This window comes from Sminthopsis crassicaudata, chromosome 3 (assembly GCF_048593235.1).
Source record: "Sminthopsis crassicaudata isolate SCR6 chromosome 3, ASM4859323v1, whole genome shotgun sequence".
NCBI classification, from domain to species: domain Eukaryota; kingdom Metazoa; phylum Chordata; class Mammalia; order Dasyuromorphia; family Dasyuridae; genus Sminthopsis; species Sminthopsis crassicaudata.
In genome coordinates, this window is record NC_133619.1 from 417001986 (window position 1) to 417022273 (window position 20288).

General features: G+C 33.2%; 1 protein-coding gene across 1 annotated transcript in view; it reads left to right on the forward strand.

Annotated features, from left to right (window-relative positions):
* HIBCH (3-hydroxyisobutyryl-CoA hydrolase) overlaps positions 1-20288 on the forward strand; it is a 93939-nt gene that overhangs the window by 19520 nt on the left and 54131 nt on the right. The window contains exons 5-6 of the mRNA XM_074302858.1: positions 4764-4844; positions 5549-5601. Coding sequence (XP_074158959.1) covers positions 4764-4844; positions 5549-5601 — 134 coding nt within the window. The remainder of the gene's footprint in view (positions 1-4763; positions 4845-5548; positions 5602-20288) is intronic.

Genomic DNA, 20288 nt, shown 5'->3' on the forward strand with positions numbered 1-20288 from the left:
CATCATATAATTCTGTTGTTGCTGTGTACAATGATTTCTTTATTCTAGTCACTTAACATCAGGTCATCTAAGTTTCTCCTGACCTTTCTTCAATCATCTTGTTGATCATTTTTTTTAACAGAACAATAATATTTCATTTTGTTCACATACAGTAACTTATCCAGCCATTCCCCAACTAATAAGCATACACTCAGTTTCCAGTATCTTGCCACTATAAAAAGGGCTGCTACAAACATTTTTTGCACATATGGGTCCTTTTTCTTTTTTTATGATCTCTTTGGGATACAGAACCAGTAGAGACACTGCTAGATCAAAGGGTATGCACAATTTCAAAATTAGTTTTTATAAGACTTTGTATTCCAAATTTTTCTCCCTCCCTTCCTTACCTCCCTTTTCCCCAAGAACACATGTAATCTGATATAGCCCAACTCCCCCCCTTTTTTTTTTTTGCCCCTTCCCTTCCTACTTCACTGTAGAGTAAAACAGATTTCTATATCCAACTGATTATGGGTGATATTTCCTCTTTGAGTCACTCCTGATGAGAGTAAGATTTAAATGATGTCCCACCACTCACCCCGTTACCTTCCCTCCATTGTAATAGATCTTTCAAGCCTCTTTATGTGATAATTTACCCCAATCTATCTCTCCTTTTCTTTTGCTTCCAGTGAAATATTCTCTTACCCCTTGATTTTTCAAGTAATTTATAAGTTTATTTTTAAAAATTTTCAATAGTATTTTATTTTTCAAATATGTATATATCTATATCTATGTCTCTTCATATATATATATATATATATATATATATATATATAGAGAGAGAGAGAGAGAGAGAGAGAGAGAGAGAGAGAGAGAGAGTTTGTACCTGTTTCCTCTGTCTGTGTATACTCATTCTAACTGTAATAATATTGATAGGTTTTATTTATTTATTTATTTATTTTTTTCCAATTCCAAGTATTATCTTCACATGTAGGGTTGTAAACATTTAGCCAGAAAGGGCTGTTTTGTTCAATGTAAGTTTTCTGAGATTAGAGAAGTTAATGTAAAAAGAATAATTGAATAATTTTGAATAATTTATATGTTGAAATATTCTCTATATTATACTGTATGAAGTCTACATTTATTAAACTGGATTTTGTTTTTCTTTTTAATGTTCTTGACATTATTACATCATACCAGGAAAGGGCTATGCTAATGATTAGGACAAACAACAGGCCTGTGGAGGAGGCTCCTGGGAGAGAATAGTAGAATCAAGACCCAAGTACTTCTAAATCAGGAGGCTAGGCTATCAATAAGTACTAGTTTTCTTTGGGAATTCAAAAATCCAAGAAATTGAGCTGAGGCAAGAAACTACTTGTTGGGATAGCAAGAAATTCAGGGTAAATGAATGAGTAACTGAATCAAGTAGAAAATTAAGGCAGTCCCTTCTCTCAAAGAATTCACACTTAAATGGGGAGAAAATACATATGCATATTTCAGCTGCAAGTCAGAAGAAAACATCTCAAGGTCCTTAATAGTACTTTGGGAAAGCAGATGGTATTTAGCTGAGTTCCACTGATAAAATCTTATCTATGGGCTCAGCAACATATATTGACCTCTTTTCTGGGATCTATTGATCTCTGGGATATATTGACCTCTTTTCTGGGATTCTTCATATATAATGCATAGTTCAAAAACCAGTAAATTATAATAAGGCTCCTTGTAAAAATTTTTTTTATTATATGCAGATTAGTTAGGAAGTTTTTTAGGAGCCCAGTCTAATAGAGTCTAAGGGGGGATAGTTATAAAGAGCTTAAAACACTAAACAGATTTTTTTTGGAGGTGATGATACCCTTGGAGTTTATTGAAGTCAGATTTAGGAAGATAAATTTGACAGTTGAGTGGAAGATGGACCGGAGTGGGGAGAGACTCGTGGCAGAGGGACCAGCTAGGAAGCTATTACGGTAGTGCCGATACCAAGGGTCTGGGCCATGCTGGTGGTAGTGCCAGAAGTCATTGCTCTTACTGAGAAGTGGGAGATGTGCTGCAATAGCCCATTGAAGTCTCAACTGGTCCCAGCACCAATGAGTGTGATATTTTCCAGTGTTCTTTTCTTTGATATTATTGTGCTTACCATATAAGTAGTCGTCCTGTTCTATTTTGTTTTGTATCTGTTCATCAAAGTCTTACCAAGTTTTTCTGAATTCTTACTATAGTTTCTTAAAACACAATGATACTGTTCATATAGAGCAATTTTTTCAGCCTTTCCCTAGGTGGAAGTTACCCATTTTGCTTCTAGTTCTTTGCTACTACAAAATACAAATATATACTATAAATAAATTTGTATATTTTGGATTTTGCCCTATATTTTTGACCTTCTTGGATTATGTGCCTAATAATAAGATAATGATATATTTCAAGCACTTCTTCAAAAGAGAATATATATATATATATATATATATATATATATATATATATATATATATATATATACACACACACACACATATGTGTGTATATACATACATATATATTTTATGTATATTTTGTTAATTCATATATTTCTCAGAAATTCTGCTTTTTATCACATATGTATTCTAAATATATTCAATTTTTTTATTCTGGGTACATTGTTGTTTTTTGGTACTATTTTAAAAAATATTAGAATAATCCATTTTGTTACTAGTGATGCCTTATTTGCTTGATAAAAATTGTTATTTTCTTCATTTGGTAGAAATAAGGAATAATGGTGTCATCTCAGATTTTGAATGTTAAAAATTATTGGATTATTAATCAGTTAGATTTAATAAAAATAATATGTGGTTAGAGGAATGGATCTCAATTCATTTTTCATCTTACTGTTGCTTAGTTTTCTCTAAAATTTTTTAAAATTAAAATATCATCCTTTTCTCCAGAAGTTTATAATATGCTTCTTGGGGAAGCATTGTAATATGATAAAATCAGGAGGACTGAAGTTCATGTCTTGAATGGGCAATGATTCTAGGAGTGTTGTTTAACTTTCCTCAGGTACAGAATGGTAATGATAAAAAATTTCATGTCCTTCACAGGACTTTTGTGGGAAAAGGACTTTGTAAACCTTGGTATATTATATACATATGAGTCAATTTCATAATCTTGGGTTTTTTTTTATTCACAAACCATACCCTTTTGGTTCTATTTCTGTATCTTCATATTTTAAAATCTGATAAGAAAAATTCCTTTTTTCCCCTTGATGTTTTTGACCCACTTATTCTTCCTAGTTAGTTGAAAAAAAAATCTATGTGTATGAACTTACTTATTTGTGTTTTGATGTTATACTATGTTTATATATTAATTGGGGAAAGATGATGATGAAGGCTCAAAACTTCCTTAGAATACAAAAATGGCTTGTCTCAAAAGTACTTTTATTCAGAATCAGAATTATTTTTTAATATTAATAAGCAAAGCAACAGAAAGGTTGACTCAAAAGGGAGCAGATGGATAAAATGCTTTTAAGTTGATCAAAGAAAGGTAAGATGAAAGAAGCAGATGTCAAATTTCATTTTAAAGCTTAGAATGAATCAAGAGTTAGAATATTTTGAAAGAAGACAGGGATAAATTATAGAGGATTAACCAAAAACTGGCATAACCAATATTACTTTTTAAAATGATGAATTTTGTCCTCATAAAACAAAATATAATCAGTTAAAGACAATGCATAAAACTGATTACAAATTGTATTTGTGATGATTCATTTTTATTATTTTCTGATAGAAGAATGAAAAACTACATAATAATCTTAAAAGGAAGTACCATTTGTGTCCACTGCATTAAATAATAGTTTCATTGCTATTATAATGCTTTAATTACATATTTGTAAGGTGTTTTTTTTGTTTTGTTTTTGCTTTCTTCACTCCGATTATTTTGTATGTCTTCCCAAAATTCTTTGAATTCTTCTTTCCTTATATCCATTAATACTCTTATTATATTTGCATTCCATAATCTAATTAAACACTCTGCAATAATTAGGTACATAGTTTGTTTCTATCTTTTTTCTATCATAAGGTTATAAATATAATTCCAACAATTTCACAGATAATTTTTCCTCATAGTTGAAATTTTGGAATTGTAAAATATGTTTAATTTTAGATATCTTATTTGAGCATGATAGTTGTTAACAGGATTTAAAGAGGGGGTTGGCATGGTCAAAATCATGAATAGTTGCATATAGACCATGTAGGAAATAGGTGTTTTTTTTGAGAAATAACAGAGTTTAAAAGAAAAATCACAGTGTCTAAATAAGTCAGTAGATTCAGGGGTGAAAAACTGCATGATAGCTAAAAAAACCACTAGATAGGGGGCTCAGAGATCTGGGTTTAGTCCTGGCTTTACCACTGATTATGTTGTAACTTTGAGCAAGTGATTTACTCTAACTAGCCCTATCTTTCTGGAAGTGGTTTGGTATGGCAGTCAGTAATAGTGATTTGGTTTAAATCAGGCCTTTTATAACTTACTATCTATGTGAACTTAGGAAATTCATTTTCTCAGATGTTCGGTTTTCTCATCTCTAAAATAAAATATTATTAAAGATACCATTTCCAAATTCTACTATCCTTTATATTTTCTTTATAAAATGATGAGGTACAACTAGATGACATCTAAGAGATATGTGGATAGCCGTACTTTTAGAATTTTTTTTACTTGTGATTATGACAAAATCATATAATCATTATAACAAAATCATATATATTTGGTGTCAGCTTTCACCTTGTTCTTTTTGAGATTTTATTGTTGTTGTTATTTTCCAGCCATATCAGAAGCAGGGAAGGCAAAACAGAAAATGGTTCAAGACTTCTTTAGAGAAGAATATACTTTGAACTGTGCCATTGGTATGTATATTGTACATTGTTATAAAGCAGAATTGAGAAATAAGATGTATATCTAACTTTAAAAATTAAGTTATGATACCATACTTTATAAATCCTAGAATTTTATTTTAAAAAGTAACTTGTTCACTTGGAAGTATCTGGCTTAATATATACTTCACTGAGAATTTTTAATAACTATGTGTTCAACTGGATAGTGCAAAGAATAAATAAAATTTGAGGTCTCTTTTTATGGTACATAGAGATAATTTTATATTCCTATAGTGCTTTAAGTTTTATTAAGTTCAAGCATCATTATTCTTATTTTGACATAATGAGGAAGTTGCATACACTGACGCACGCATATTCAGGTAAAATGTGTTTTAGAAATCAATTCAAAAAGCACAAATAGAACACTGTTAACCTACAGATAAAGTGAATGGTAGTCATGGTTCTCCAGTCTTTCCTTATAAAGTTTGTATTGTATGTTGATCTTACAGTGATTACTAGATGTTAACAAAAAGAGTAGTAAGTAATATACTGCTAATTTTTTTATGAAATAATATGGATTGATTAGTAATATCCATATTTTTCAAATCACTCGACTACTCCTTTAATTTTCTTCATTTATATTGTAATATTTGTGCTTTAAATTTGTTTTTATGTATTTTTGCCAAAAACCTGAAGCTTTTAAATATTGAAACTAATTATAACTATATTTCTTATAGGTACTTGTAAGAAGCCTTTTGTTTCACTTATTCATGGAGTTACAATGGGTGGAGTAAGTAAAATGTTTTATTGCATTAATTGAGTCATAGGTTTCTGTTATATACCAAAGCCAATACAAAAGTTCTTTTTTTTTTCTTTTTTAACTTACTATTTTCTTTTTTCTCAATTACATATAAAATAGTTTTAATATTCTTTTTTTTTCTTCAAATTTTGAGTTAAAAAAAATTTTTTTTTATCTCTTTGGGACACAGACCTAATAGTAATATTACTTGCTCCAAGAGTATGCATGGTTTTTATAGCCCAAGGCTTCTTAAATTTTTCTCCACTCACAACCCCTTTTTGCCAAAGAATTTTTTATATGACCCCAGGTATATAGATATATGTTAGGTATATAAATCAAACACTTAGTAGTAATAAGTCATAATTTTACAACCTCCACATTCATTTCCAAGACCCTATATGGGATCATGAACAACAGTTTAAGAAGCTAGATTATAGTCCTTTGGGCATAGTTCCACATTGTGCTCTGGAATGATTGAATCTGTATATAATTTCATCAACAGTGCATTAATGTAATAATTTTCCCACATTTTCCCTAATATTTATCATTTTTTTTCCATATTAGCCAATCTGAGAGATATGTGGTTGTAGCTCATAGTTGCTTTAATTTGTATTTCTCTTATCAGTAGTGATTTAGAGCATTTTTTTTTTCATTTGACTATAGTTTTGATTATTTTGTTTGAAAATTGCCTGTTCGTATCCTTTGACCATTTGTCAATTGAGGAATGACTTATTTTTTTATAAATGTGCCTCAGTTCTCTATATATTTGAAAGGTGAGGTCTTTATCAGAGAAACTTGCTGTAAATTTTTTTTTCACAGTAACGATTACCAGTTATGTATTTCCCTCCTATTTTCCCCTTGTTTATCCAGTTCTCTTTTTCTCTTCCTACCCTGCCAATTTTTTTTTCCTCTGAAGGATTACACTTAGCTTTGTTGGTACGTGATTCTTGGTTGTAATTTTCTTTTGCCTTCTGGAACATCACATTCCAAGCTCTATTATCCTTTAATGAAGAAACGGCTAAAACTTGTGTTATCCTGACTTTGGCTCCACAATTGTTCCTTTTTGACTGCTTACAGCATTTTCTTTTTAATCTGGGAGACTTTGGCTATAATATTCTTTGAGACTTTTCATTTTGGATTTTTAATTTTAGCCTCTAGTTCTAAAATACCAAAGCAGTTTCCTTTGATAATTTTTTGAAAGATAACATCTAGGCTTTTTTTTTTTTAAATCACTGCTTTCAGATGATTTAATATTAATTCTTAAATTATTTCTCCTGAATCTATTTTCCAAGTCAGTTGTTTTTCCAATGAGATATTTCACATTTATATTTTTCATTCTTTTTATATCTTTTCATTCTTTTTCATTTATTCATTTCCTTTATTGTTTCTTTATGTCTCATAGAGTTTTTTGCTTCTACTCACTTAATTCTAATTTTTAATATGAAAGAAAGCAGCCCTTGCTTCTGAAGAGTTAGGAGTTAAGTTGTAAAATGTCTCTTTGACTTATGGGTTAGCATTCTGTTATTCAAAATGTCTTTGTGGTTTTTTTCCCAAGTAGGGTTTTTGAACTATAAATAATCATTTAGTATAAATTTCTTATATATTTCATTTGAAAAAGGAAGACTGGTGATATGAGTGAGGGCTAACTTTTCCAAAGAAAAAGCATAACGGACCTAGGTCAGAATTTACTGGAGAAGTATTTTTTTTTTTTATCTTAACCAGGCTTTGAATCAATAAGACAAAACAAAACTCCTTTTAAAGGCCTAATAAAAATTAGATAAAGGTTTATTATTAGGCAAATGTGAATGAACCAGTAGATGGGGCCATAGAGCTTAATTTTGGCTAGACATGATTTTATTTTATTTTCCAGAATTGAGATTGATTTGTAAAATTGATTTTGGTTTGTAATTTCTCATCCTGTTACATTTCACATAATATGTTGAGATGTCTGAAAGGCATTTGGAGATGGGAGATTGGAGAGCAGCAGAGAGATTGGGGAAGGATAGGTGGATTTGAGAATTATCAGCATAAAGAAAGGGTGTGTGGTGTGCATAGGGAGGACGAGCTTCTTCGGTTCAAGGGCTGACCGAACTCTGTTCAGGGCTGCTTATCTACCTTTGGAGTCTACCCAGCACTCAGTTCTCACTTGTGGCTCTAAGGAGCTGTAGCATGTAAACCATCTCTGCAGATGGGCCAGACCTGGTAGGTGTCTACTCCAAGTGTGTGGGAGACACGTGGTAGGGGTAGACTTCCCTCAGTGGAATAGGGGGATGGCTGAGAACAGTTTGTTTCAGTGGCCATGAAGGTGGCCGAAGCAGGCTCTGTGGAGCTGCATCTTGGAGTGTGTCTTGGCTTTTGCCTTGCCATTGGACTTTGATAACTTGAAGACTATCTCACTTAACTCGAATTCACCCAGGAGTCAAGACATCACCTCTTGATATCATTGGCCCTCTTCGAAATTGAAAGACAAACATCAATAACATAAGAAATTAAATTCTGGGCAACTAGATGGTACAGTAGATAAATCTTGAAGTCAAGAGGACCCGAGTTCAAATGTGACCTCAGATACTTAACTACTTTCCTAGTTGTGTACTGGGGCAAGTCACTTTACCCCAATTGCCTCAGGGGGAAAAAAAGAAATTAAATCTGTGGGAACTGATGAGATCACCCAGTGGTAGAGAAGGAGAAAAGGCATGGGAAAAACCTTGAATGACTTCTTCAGTTAGAAGGCATTTCTGTAGGAGGCTCCCACATAAGAGACAGAGAAGAAGGGGTCTGATGGAGAAGCAGGAGAGAATAGTGTCCTGAAAACCTAGAGAGAATCAAGGAGGAGAGTGATCAACACTGTCAAAGGTTTTAAAGAGGTTCTAGTTAAAGTTCCATTATTTTCATGTACCCCATTTTGTTTATCCATTCCCCAACTGATGGGCATCTATCTATTTTGTTTCCAATTCTTTGCTATAACAAAAAGTGCCGCTCTAAATATTTTGGAGTACGTGAGGCCTTTCTTCTTATCAATGGCCTTCTTAGATCATAAGCCCAGTTAAGGAATGTTGGGTAATAAGACCAGTAAGATGCTCTAGCTGCTGTCCTTCCTTCCTGACTCCCTCCTTTTTCCAATGGCACCCTGAGATTCTTTCGCTTGTTTTTTTGTTTCCTTTCTCTCTATGTTCCTTGCTTTCTTTGACATTTCTCACCCTTTCCTCTCTTTCCCTTTCTTTTTTTTGGGGGGCAAATAGTATGGACATTTTAGTCTTTTTATTTACACAATTACATATTGTTTTCCAAAATGGATGTGCCAATTCATAGTTACACTAATAATAGTAGCAATAACAATGGGAATAGCAATAATAGTAGTATTTATGTAGGCCAAAATGTGGCAGGCACTGTACTAAACACTTTATAAATATTACTTCAGGGCATCTAGTCGGTACAGTGGATAGAGCACCAGCCCTGAAGTCAGGAGGACCTGAGTTCAAATTTGACCTCAGACACTTAACACTTCCTAGCTGGGTGACCGTGGGCAAGTCATTTAATTCCAGTTGCCTCAGCAAACAAATAAATAAATATTACTTCATTTGATCCTCACAATAATCCAAGGGGGTGGGTACTATTAATTATCACCATTTTACAGATGAGAAAAGTGGGGCCAGAATGGATAAGTAATTTGTCTAAGGCCATGCAGCTAGGAAATGTCTGAGGTTGGATTTGAATTCGGGTCCTCCTGACTTTAGATCCAGTAGGCCATCTTGATGCTTCTGATATGCTTATGTACATATGTTTATCTTCCTAGAGCTATTGCATTTTTTATTTTGCCAATTTGCAGGGGGTGAGGTGAAGCCTCAGGGTGGTTTTCATTTGCATTTCTTTTATTAATGATTTGGAGTATTCTTTCATGCTAATATTTTGCAACTGCTCTTTAAAGAACTGTTTGTCCTCCTTTGATCTCTTATTTCTTGGGGAAGTAAGTTATTGGTTATATATGTATGTGTGTGTATGTGTGAGATGTGTATGTATGTATATGTGTATTTTATACATACACATATACTTTTGTATATACATACACACTTCTTTCTCTCTCTCAATTGTTTGTTATCTTGAATATCAAATCCTCCTCTGAGAAATTTGAAATATATATTTTACTATCCCTATTTATAGATGAGCAAACTGAAATAATAGGGACTAAATGATTTGTCCAGGGTCATGTAGATGATAAGTAGCTGAGGCAGAATTTGAATTAAGTGCTTTCTGATTTGAATCCTCTGTGCATTGTACCACCTGGCTGCTTGTGTACCACCCAGGTAAATGATTAAAATAAAATTTATGTGCATGGCAGCATTTTGGCTCAATTTAAAAGGTCCTCTAAAATTTAGTTCTTATTTAGTTTGTAGAATTGCTCCTTTTCATTTTCATTATCATCTGAGTCAATTAAAGGACAAACTGTATTTCATTATAGAAGAAAAAGAATTCTTAATATGCCATCTATTCATTTAACTTTAAAAGCTTTAAAAGGATACTTTAGAAAAACTATATACTAAAAAGGAGTGTTTTGCAAAAAGCATTCAAATAATTGCACATAATGGGTGCACAGTTTAAAGTTAATTATCTCATGGAAATATAATTGTGTCAGTTTGCTATTTTACCTACTTTTAAAATAAAATATAGGAGCTCAATCATTATATTAGTATGTTGAACAGTATTTATTAGGTATAGGAAGCATTTTAAAGTTGTTTCTCAAGGCTACAAGAGATTATACTATGACTTTTTCAGTTTCTATAATTTTATATTTGAGTTTTATACAGAGACAATTAGAGCTTATTAAAAATCAGAGAATTCTTTCCTAAGTGATTTTTGTTTTCTAGTTTGTCAAATTAGGAGCCCCTGTGAGTTCCATTGTTTCTAATTATCTTTTTTTCTAGTCTGTTCCATTGTTTTCGGTCTCTATTTTTGAACCAATACCAGTTGGTTAAGTGATTTGTTGGCTAAGTGACTTAGCCAGAGTCACCCAGCTAGTATATATCAGAAGCTGGATTTTGAACTCAAATCTTTTTGAGTCTAGGTTCTATTTACTGCATCACCTGTAGTATTCAAGTTATTCAAGTTGATGAGCTGGGATTGGCAGAGAAAGCCTGAAGTAGTGACAAGATTTTAATATTCCCTAGGGCAGACAGGGAAGGGATTCATGGGCATAAAATGCCTTACAGCTCTGCTTTATAGTTCCACCCCTATGGAGGTCTTGGGAAACCCCATCTTATTGTATCCAATCAGAAAGCCAAGTTATGTCGACCCTTCCAGGGTTAAAATGTCCCTATAAATCTGCCCATGGCCTGTGCCATCTTTGCTGAATTCTTTTTGGGTTAGCCAGCCAGGGCATTCTGTCCTTGGTGTTTTTCCTCTCACTCCCTCTCCCATGTCTCATAGTGTCTTTCTCCTTGTTATAGCTAACATCCTCTAATGGAATTAGCCTGTCAGTTAATGACATCTTATGCTGAATTCCATTTCTTCTGGTTAATTATGAGTTCCACTGGAGAACTTGTCTTTTCCTTTGTTAATTGTTAAAAATCTTTTTTTTTTGTTTGTTTGCTAACTATATGTTCTTCCAAATCTACTTCAGATTTACCACTTCTGTCTATTTTTACCTCTTAATTTTGTTTGTAAACTTTTCTCATAAACAAAGTTAACTTTTGGTACAGAGAAAGCTATTGTGAATTCTTCCCTTGAACCTTGCACTTTCAATTTTGAATTAGGAATTGCTACTGAACCCATCATTTGGTGCCAACTTCATCATCTAGTGTCCAACCTCAACAAAGTCCCCTCTCAGTTTTTTTCCTTTAATTTTCAGTCAAATAAAGTGATTGTCTCTGGGGACAACTGCAGAAGTTAGGTTTTCCTCCCTACGTATCTGAGTGAAACAAGCTGAACCTGGGACAGAAAATGCCATCTGCATAACACATGCTATGTTCACTTTTTTTTTCTGTTTTTTTTTTTTTAATATCTCCCATGGTTTTCCATTTTGCTCTGATTTTTCTTTCCAAATATGATTCATAAAGTAATGTGTATTAAAAATAAATAAGCTTACTACAATTAAAAAAAAAAAAAAGAATGTTAGCTCCCTGAGGATAGGGACTATCTTTCTTTCCTTCTTTCTCTCTGTCTTTCTGCTGAGTCAGTTGGGATTAAGTGACTTACCCAGGGTCACACAGCCTAGAAGTGTTAAATATTTGAAGTTAGATTTGAACTCAGGTCCTCCCAATTTCAGGGCTGGTGCTCTATCCACTACACCAATGAGCTGCCCCCCCCTTTTTTAAAAAATACTTTATTGTATTCTTACAGTTTTGCAGTGCCTGGCTCTAGTAAGGGCTTTATCTATCTAGATAATTGCTTCATGCCCACTGGAGGCCTTAACTGACTTGTCTTTGAGCAAATATGAATCAGAGTCAGGATTTGAACTTACGTATCCATGATTCCAAGGCAGCTCTTCCACTGTGCCATCCTGCACATAATAATAACAACACATTTATGTGTAGATTTCAGATTAGTAGTTTTTTCTCCAAATCTTGTGATGTAGAAGTGCATTATCTGATGACTCTTAAACAGATGTAAGAGTTCCTGTCTCTCTAGTTTTCTGGAGTCTGATCTTAGAAGAGCTTTATCTCCCCTTTACCGTTCTTCATTAATTAGCACTTCCCTCTTTATTGGCCTAGATCCAAGGATCAGAAGCCCCTTTTCTTTTAAAAAATTATTTTTAAAGCTTTTCATTTTCAAAACATATGCATATATAGTTTTCAATATTCACCCTTGCAAAACCTTCTGTTCCACATTTTTTTCTCTCTCCTTCTTCCCACTCCCTCCCCTGAATGGCAAGTAATCCAATATATGTTAAACATGTGCAATTCTTCTATAAATATTTCTACAATTATCATGCTGCACAAGAAAAATCAGATCAAAAAGGAAAGTGAAGGAAAACAAAATGCAATGTCCCTACTCAGTCCCCACAGTCCTCCCTTTGGGTGCAGATGACTCTCTCCATTATAAGACCACTGGAACTTACCCGAATCATCTCAATGTTAAAAAGAGCCAGAATTGATCATTGTATAATTTTGATGTTGCTGTTTATAATTCTCTCTTAGTTCTATTCACTTCATTCAGCATCAATTCATGTAAGTCTCTCTAAAATCATCCTGTTGATTGTTTCTTATAGAACAAAAATATTCCATAACATTCATATACTATAACTTATTCAGTCTTTCTCTAATTAATGGGCATCCACTATTCCCAGTTGTTGGCTACTACAAAAGTGGCTGCCACAAACATTTTTGCACATGTGGGTCCTTTTGCCTTTTTTATGATCTCTTTGGAATACAGACTCAATAGAGACACTGCTGAATCAAAGAGTATATATATACAGTTTGATAGCCTTTTGATCATAGTTCTTTCTATATGAAGAGCCCTTCTAATGTCTTCAATTGATCATCTCTATCAACTCCTCAACTAGAAACCTTAGCTTGTTTGGCACTTACTTTCTGTTGTCTTCTCTCTCAGATTGCCAGCTAAGAATAAATTGTGTAAATACAATTTTTAAATACTTTTATATTGTTGCCCTTAACTATAGTAGGGAGGGACATCCATTAGATAACTCATTTTATAAAACTTGGCAGAAATCATATGATATCAAGTTAAGTACTGGATCTTGTTTGTGGGTAAGAACTTTGCCACTCCAGCTTTAATTTTATAAGAATTTGAGAGAAGACCTGGTATAGACCAAAGTTCTACTCTATCATTAAGTAGATGTGTAAACTCAGATAAGTCACTCCTATTGGGCCTCAATTTTCTTCTCTCAAATTAAAGATACTTTGAAAATCTTAAAGTGCTACATTATTATTTTTCTCTATGAAATAAGCAAATTAGCAAATAGAATTTGATGGTCTTAGAGGTCCTTTCCAACACTATATTTGATTTTCTAAGATTTTTTTTTTTAAAGAAAGTTGTTATCACTTAACACTTTTTAGCCAAAGTGACTAATCTCTAGCTCTAATTGATGTCTTGAGTCTAATAATTAAAACAAAAAACAAAACTCTTGTTCTTAGTTTAAATACATAAAACTTAGCACATTTTGGTGTCTTTTTTGCACCCATAACTATGGAAGAACATTATTGTGCATTTGACTCCTAACCCTGTAAATCTAGCAACAGATAAATCTTGTAAATAATGAAAATCTATTGTAGCTTTGCTATGTTTTGTTTCAAGGATGTTACTAGAAGTAGTTATTTGGATTTCTCAGAGGTATCATACCTCTAAAGAACAGCTCTTGTGTCAATAGCTGTGAATGCTAGCTAGATTTGCTTCTTTTCACCTATTATAATATAAGGAGTTTTAGGTAATTGATGAAAAAAAAAATAAAGTTCTTGATCTCTAATACCAGAGCTGTAGAGCTTTAGAGACTTTTCCCTTCTTCTTCTACAAGATGGTATTGGGGTGGGGAAAGTGTGGGCCATACTTCATGGATCTCTGATTTGTTGTAGCATGCAGCATATATTTGAGAAGGCAGTCCCATGTAATCTGTGACCATTTTTTCTCCTTGTCTTTTTCCTACTATAAGAGAACAGCAATAGAGTGGAAAACAAAGATAAAATTGTTGATTTAATATCTCTTCCACTTTTTGCAAAGATCAGTAAAATTTTAGCTATTTGAAGTCTATAATAAAAATATTTTCTTCTCTTTAATATCTATTTTGAGGCACATTTTTTTTACATTTCTTAAATTCACATAAGTTATGCCTGATGTTCTCATTCACCAATTATCACTAGTATTTAACATACTGACACTTTATGACAAAAATTGTGAAAAATATTTTCTTTACTTCAATGTCCTTTCCCTTCTCATTTTTTTCTCTTTGAAATAATAAATAGTGTCATTGTGTGGTTTTATCTTTATTAAAAGATCTACTAATTCATTCCATTAGGGATGTAAGGAATTGTAGAAGAAATTGAGCAGTTTAGATCTGTTTCAATTAATTTTGTCACAGATTTCTGATTAACACTATGATTTCCTGTTCTTTAATTAATGAACATGAGGATCTCAAAGATTAATTAGATGATATGGATTATATTAGACTAGGATCCAATGCTTTCACATTTTCTTCCTTGATCATTTTTTAGAATTGAAATAGAGAGGAAGGAAAGATCAAATCATTCATTCAGTAAACATTCATTAAAGTTCCTATTATGTGCCAGGCACTATGCTAAGTGCTAGGGAGACTAAAAGAGGCAGAAGACAGTCCCTGATCTTTAGAATTTACAGTCTAATGGTGGAAACAACATATAGAGGACTGGTAGTAAGGGAGGAGCAGTGTGGCCTGAAAAATTATAGGGATGATAACTAATGTCATAAGAGAATAAGTTGATAGGCCCTATTCATAGTTGATTTGAGCATAGTTTATGGTTCTGAGAACTTGGAGAGAAGGAAGGTTTTGGTTAGGGATATTAGAAATGAAAACTTCAGACCAAAATTCTTGGAGTGAAAGAAGGCTTTATATGTTTCTTGCAAGAAGCTAGCACCATATCTCTTTGAGAGGGCACATCTGAAATTTACAGAAGCCAGAATCAGCAGCTATATTTGATAAACTTGTCCTGCCTCCTTATCTCCTCCACAGCATTTCCATTGGAGGAGACCCTTTCAAAATTTAATATTTCATGACACTCCCACTACATGCACTCCTTGGTATATTTCCATGTTATCCCCCTTATCATGTCATCATATGTCCAAAAATGGTAGATATCTCCTTAAAGGAGGAGAAATTAAAATACATGAGGCTTATTAATCATGCTTAATTAAAATATTTCCTGGGAGGTGTACCCAGGTGATTTGTACTCAACTAGCATCTTTGGATACTTCTATTGACTTAAGATATTCTTTAATTTTCTTTAGCAAGGATGTGTTGATCCTAAAACTTATACCATACTCTTCTCTACCATGGCAACAGAGAGGGAGGCAGTTATGGAAACAAAACCTTACAGTTTTACTTCTCATTGGGAAATGGTTGTTGAGAATGATGTGATTTGATGGAGATAGGTTTGGGTGGGGAATGGGGGAAGTGATACATGGCTAGAGGGTTCCTTGAAGGTAAGGTTCCAAGAGAGGCAGTCACTAGTCAAAACAGTCACTCAGACTCTTGAGCTGAAGTTCTTCCAGGGCATGATTTTTGGTGTAGGTAGCAAGCGGAGATGGTCAAAATACTTCAGTAACCAGAAGATCTGTAATTTCATCATTGTGGGTTATAAGTAGCAACCCCTCTTAAAACAGAGAGAAGCAAAGAAGGTTAAAATCAATTTAAAGAAAGCTTGTCAAGAGACCAAATAAAGCAAAGTCATACTGAGATCATTTAAAGATAAAAACTGGACAACAAACAGAAGAATGAAAAAGAGCCATCAAGTTTTGTTTGTTTTAAATAATAAGCTGTTTTCACCATCAAGGATGATAGAGCTACCACACTTAAGACTATAACACAGGAATTATGTTATAGAGGTGGTATCTGTGGCAATAAGGATTACAAAGATAAGAAAAGCAGCCACATTAAACCAAACATCTTGTGCTAGGAGATTCCAAATGGGATGGTGTTGAAGGATCAATTCATAATATATGTGAACTAACAGATACCAAATGGGTAGAAAAATAAGTCCCATCTCTTTTTAATATTAAAGAAAGATCTCTGTAAGAACATCTATAGCTACTGCCTTAAAGGCTTGCTTCTTCATCCCCATAATTTTTTCTGAGAACCATCTCCATATGTATCAAGAGTATCTTCTATGAATGTGTAAGTAGGAAGCAGACAAGCTTTCAGAAATGGCATAACACCACTTAAGCACATCTCTACTATCACACAACTTAAAGATGGAGAGAGTACCGGATGTTTATTATTTAAAAAAACAAAATAGACATTCAATAGAATAAAACTCTACTTTTAAGACTTTGTTCCAATAAAAATCACCCAAGATTCCTTGAAAGATATAACAATACAGTGAGACTTGTTCTTTGACTCCCTAAACACAAATATCAAATGAGGCATATAACAATATGTGTGTATAAATGTGATAAGAAGGATCTGACACAAGGTTTAAATAGAAGAGCAAGTCCTTGTAGGTAGCGAGATCTTCTAGATGTTCTTGGTTTTGAATGACATTGTGATGATTGCATCAAGTACTAGAGCATGGAAATTATTTTCCTGTAAGAGATCTATAATTATTCAAAAAAGTTTAGCTGGGCTATTTACAGAGGAAAAATCAAGTAGATGAAGACTATCACGCACATTGTGACATGCTATTGGATGAACAACCTATAAAGCTTATTTGGGAGTAAATATATCAGTCCATCAATAAATATTAAGTACCTATTATGTGCCTGCTTCTTGTTAAGTACTTGACAAATATCTCATTTAATTCTCACAATAATCTTAAGATGTACATGTTATTATCATCCTCATTTTATAGTTGAAGAAATTGAGGTAGGCAGAGGTTAATGACTTGCTCAAGATCACACAGCTAGTACATATATGAAGCTGAATTTGAAATCAGTCCTTACTGATTCCAGGTCTAGTGTTCTCTCTATCAGCTGAATTGTCCAACTGGCAGGAAGACTATTTCATTAGTCCAGATGTGAAGTGAAGAGGGCTAGCAACAGGGTGCTTGCATTGTGGAAGGAGAGATGCTTTGTTTCCCAGAACATATGTAGGTGTGAAGGCCAGCAATTCCAAAGTTAGGCTTGTTTTTTAAACTAATTTTAAGCATTAAAACCTAAGAATTAATACTAGTGCTTTTATTAACATGGACCAACGAATGTTTGCATTTTTGACTGAACACACGAGCTTAATTTCTAGGTACTTTTTGTACTGACACTGAATGAATATTGTTGAGTGCTTTATGATACTGTAATAGAGCTGTGTAGGAGCTCAGCCAATGCATGTGATTTTGCTTTCAGTGAACATATGTGACTTAAATTTAGGCATTTGACCTTTTGGGAAGTGAATATTAATTTTGTGCATATCACACACTGGATGTTTTATTGACTACTATCTTTTCACTCATAAAAAAAAGCAATAACACTTTTTGTTCTATGACTAAGTGAATTAGAAGTTAAGTAGCCTCAAATTGTGTGTGTGTATGTGTGTGTGTGTGCGCGCGTGTGTGTGTGAATCGAATAACAATTTAGGGATATAGAAGTTAACAGTTCAGTAATTGTATCCCTGGAAACCCTGTTGCAAGAGCTTGCCATACGTTGCTACCCACTCCAATCATTCTAAAGAGAGAATAGCTCTAGGTTCCACTTAACAGATAAAGTGTAGAACAGAGCATTCTGTAGAATAAGGACTCTGTCCATTTTAGCTGAATCAATGCTACAGCTCGAATTCCTGTTTTACTTCCATCTAGCTTCTGGATAGATTACTCGTGTATTATGATTAGTCTCCCATTTAGCATTCAATGTCTTCACAACCTGCCCCTTCCTAACTTTCCAATCTTACCTATTACTCTCCTCCATGCACCCGAATTCCAACCATATTGCCCTCCTTATTGCATTTCCCTGTGGTTCCCTGAGTCTGGAATGTTCTTTCTTTTTGCTTTTACCTTTTGGAATCTTTAGTTTCATTGAGTGGTCAGCTCATCTTTTACATGAAGCTTTTCCTAATCCCCCCAGCTGCTAGTGCTGACCTGCCCTGAATTCATTTTATATATATATTCTGCATGTACTTCTGTATGTCCATGCTGCTTTTTCTATTAGGGTATAAGCTCCTTAAAAGCTGGGACTGTTTTTTTTTTTTTTTTTTTTTTGCTCTTAATATCCCTAAATGCTTAGTGTAGTGCTTGGTAAATATCTTAAGATTAGAGTTATTTAGGTAATTAAGGTTAGGGCCTGTGAACTTTTATAAAGATATTTTAAACTATTTTACCACATATATAATATATTGTGGGATTCCTTCATCCATATTCCTTTCCTATATATTTTATCTTATGGATGTAAAAATATTATTCTTCTCTTGGTTGTAGAGATACTAAAAAAAATTAGCAACCAAAGCTGTGGGTTTTTTTTGTTTGTTTGTTTTTGCAGCACATTCTTAATTTGATTATTTTTCTGATGAACATCTAATGAGAGACAGTGCAATAATGGGACAGACCTTGGATTTTCTCCAACATGAGGCTACAGGTGGCTCTGTGAAAACGGACTTTGGTCCTGGTGCCTTGCCTTTTGTTATTTTTTATTTTGGGAATGGTTTTGTATATTATAATCCTTGTGAGTTTCAAACATTCAGGAGAACAGTATTTTAGATTTGCTGGCATCCAGTGTCCTGGCTTTGCAGCCATTTCAGCACCAGTACCCAGAGGTGACCTTCAGGTGAAAGGGGAAGTAAAGCCAGATTTGGATTTAATGGAATAATTGTTATATAGAAGCTGAACATTTCCTGTACATTGCAGTGATTCTGAAATGCTGTACAGGTCATTATCCAAATCTCATCCTCTGTCCTATGCTGTCACTTTCTTATTTCCATCTCCCTAACCTTTTTCACTCCAAATCAAATGCTAACCTCCCTTCCACTATACCTTGGAATTTCTATTCCAGAAGCATCAAATTTCCTTTATTCTATATCATTTCTTCTCTTCCTTCTTAACTTGAAACATTGATTTGGTTCATGCAGAAAACTGTGTAGGTGTTTATTTTATCTTTATTAAATCCTCTACCTATTGTTGGATTTAGAATTTTCTTCCTAGTCATAGTTACACTACATTTTTCCATTTACTTCTAATTTTTTATGATATAAACTTTTATTTTTATGGTGAATAATCATTGAAGCTTATTTTTATGTATCATGTAAGATGGCTTGCCTAACTCTATAATTTGGTGAACTGCTTTCCAGTTTTTCTGTTAGTTCTTCTTAAATAGGGAATCCTTTCCTAAATAGTTTGTTTTTGGCTTTACTGACTACAAATAATTTATCTAATTTGTTCTATTCAATTACTTTAATGTTATTTAATCTGTAACAAATAGTTTTGATAATTATTGTTTTATAATGCAATAAGAAGGCTAGAAGTTCTGTGCCCATTTACTTCCCATTTTAAAAAAGTATTTCCCTTGGGAATCTAAATCTTTTTTTTACCTTCTATGTAAATTTTATTATTGTTTAATCAAATACTATAAAATAACTCATTTGTAGTTTTGTTTGGCATAACACTAAATCTGTATGTTAATTTAGGTATTACAATTTTTATTATATTGGGAGCAGTTTAGCCATCAATAGTGAATATTCCTAAAATTATATGGTTTCCTTTAGTTCTACAAAGAATATTTTTTTATAGTTTTTAAATGTCTTAGTAGATTGATTTCCAGATTTTTATGTAATTTATACCTGGTTTTTTTTTTTTTTTTTTTTTTTTTTTGAGGCTGGGATTAAGTGACTTGCCCAGGGTCACACAGCTAGGAAGTGTTAAGTGCCTGAGACCAGATTTGAACTCGGGTCCTCCTGAATTCAAGGCTGGTGCTCTATCCACTGCACCACCTAGTTGCCCCAATTTATACCTGTTTTGAATCCTATTTTTCTTAACATAATTTCCTCCTGGCTTTTATTCTTGCTTTCTAGAAATGTTAATGATTTTATAGATATATTTCATTTCTTGCTAATTTTGTGGTGCTTT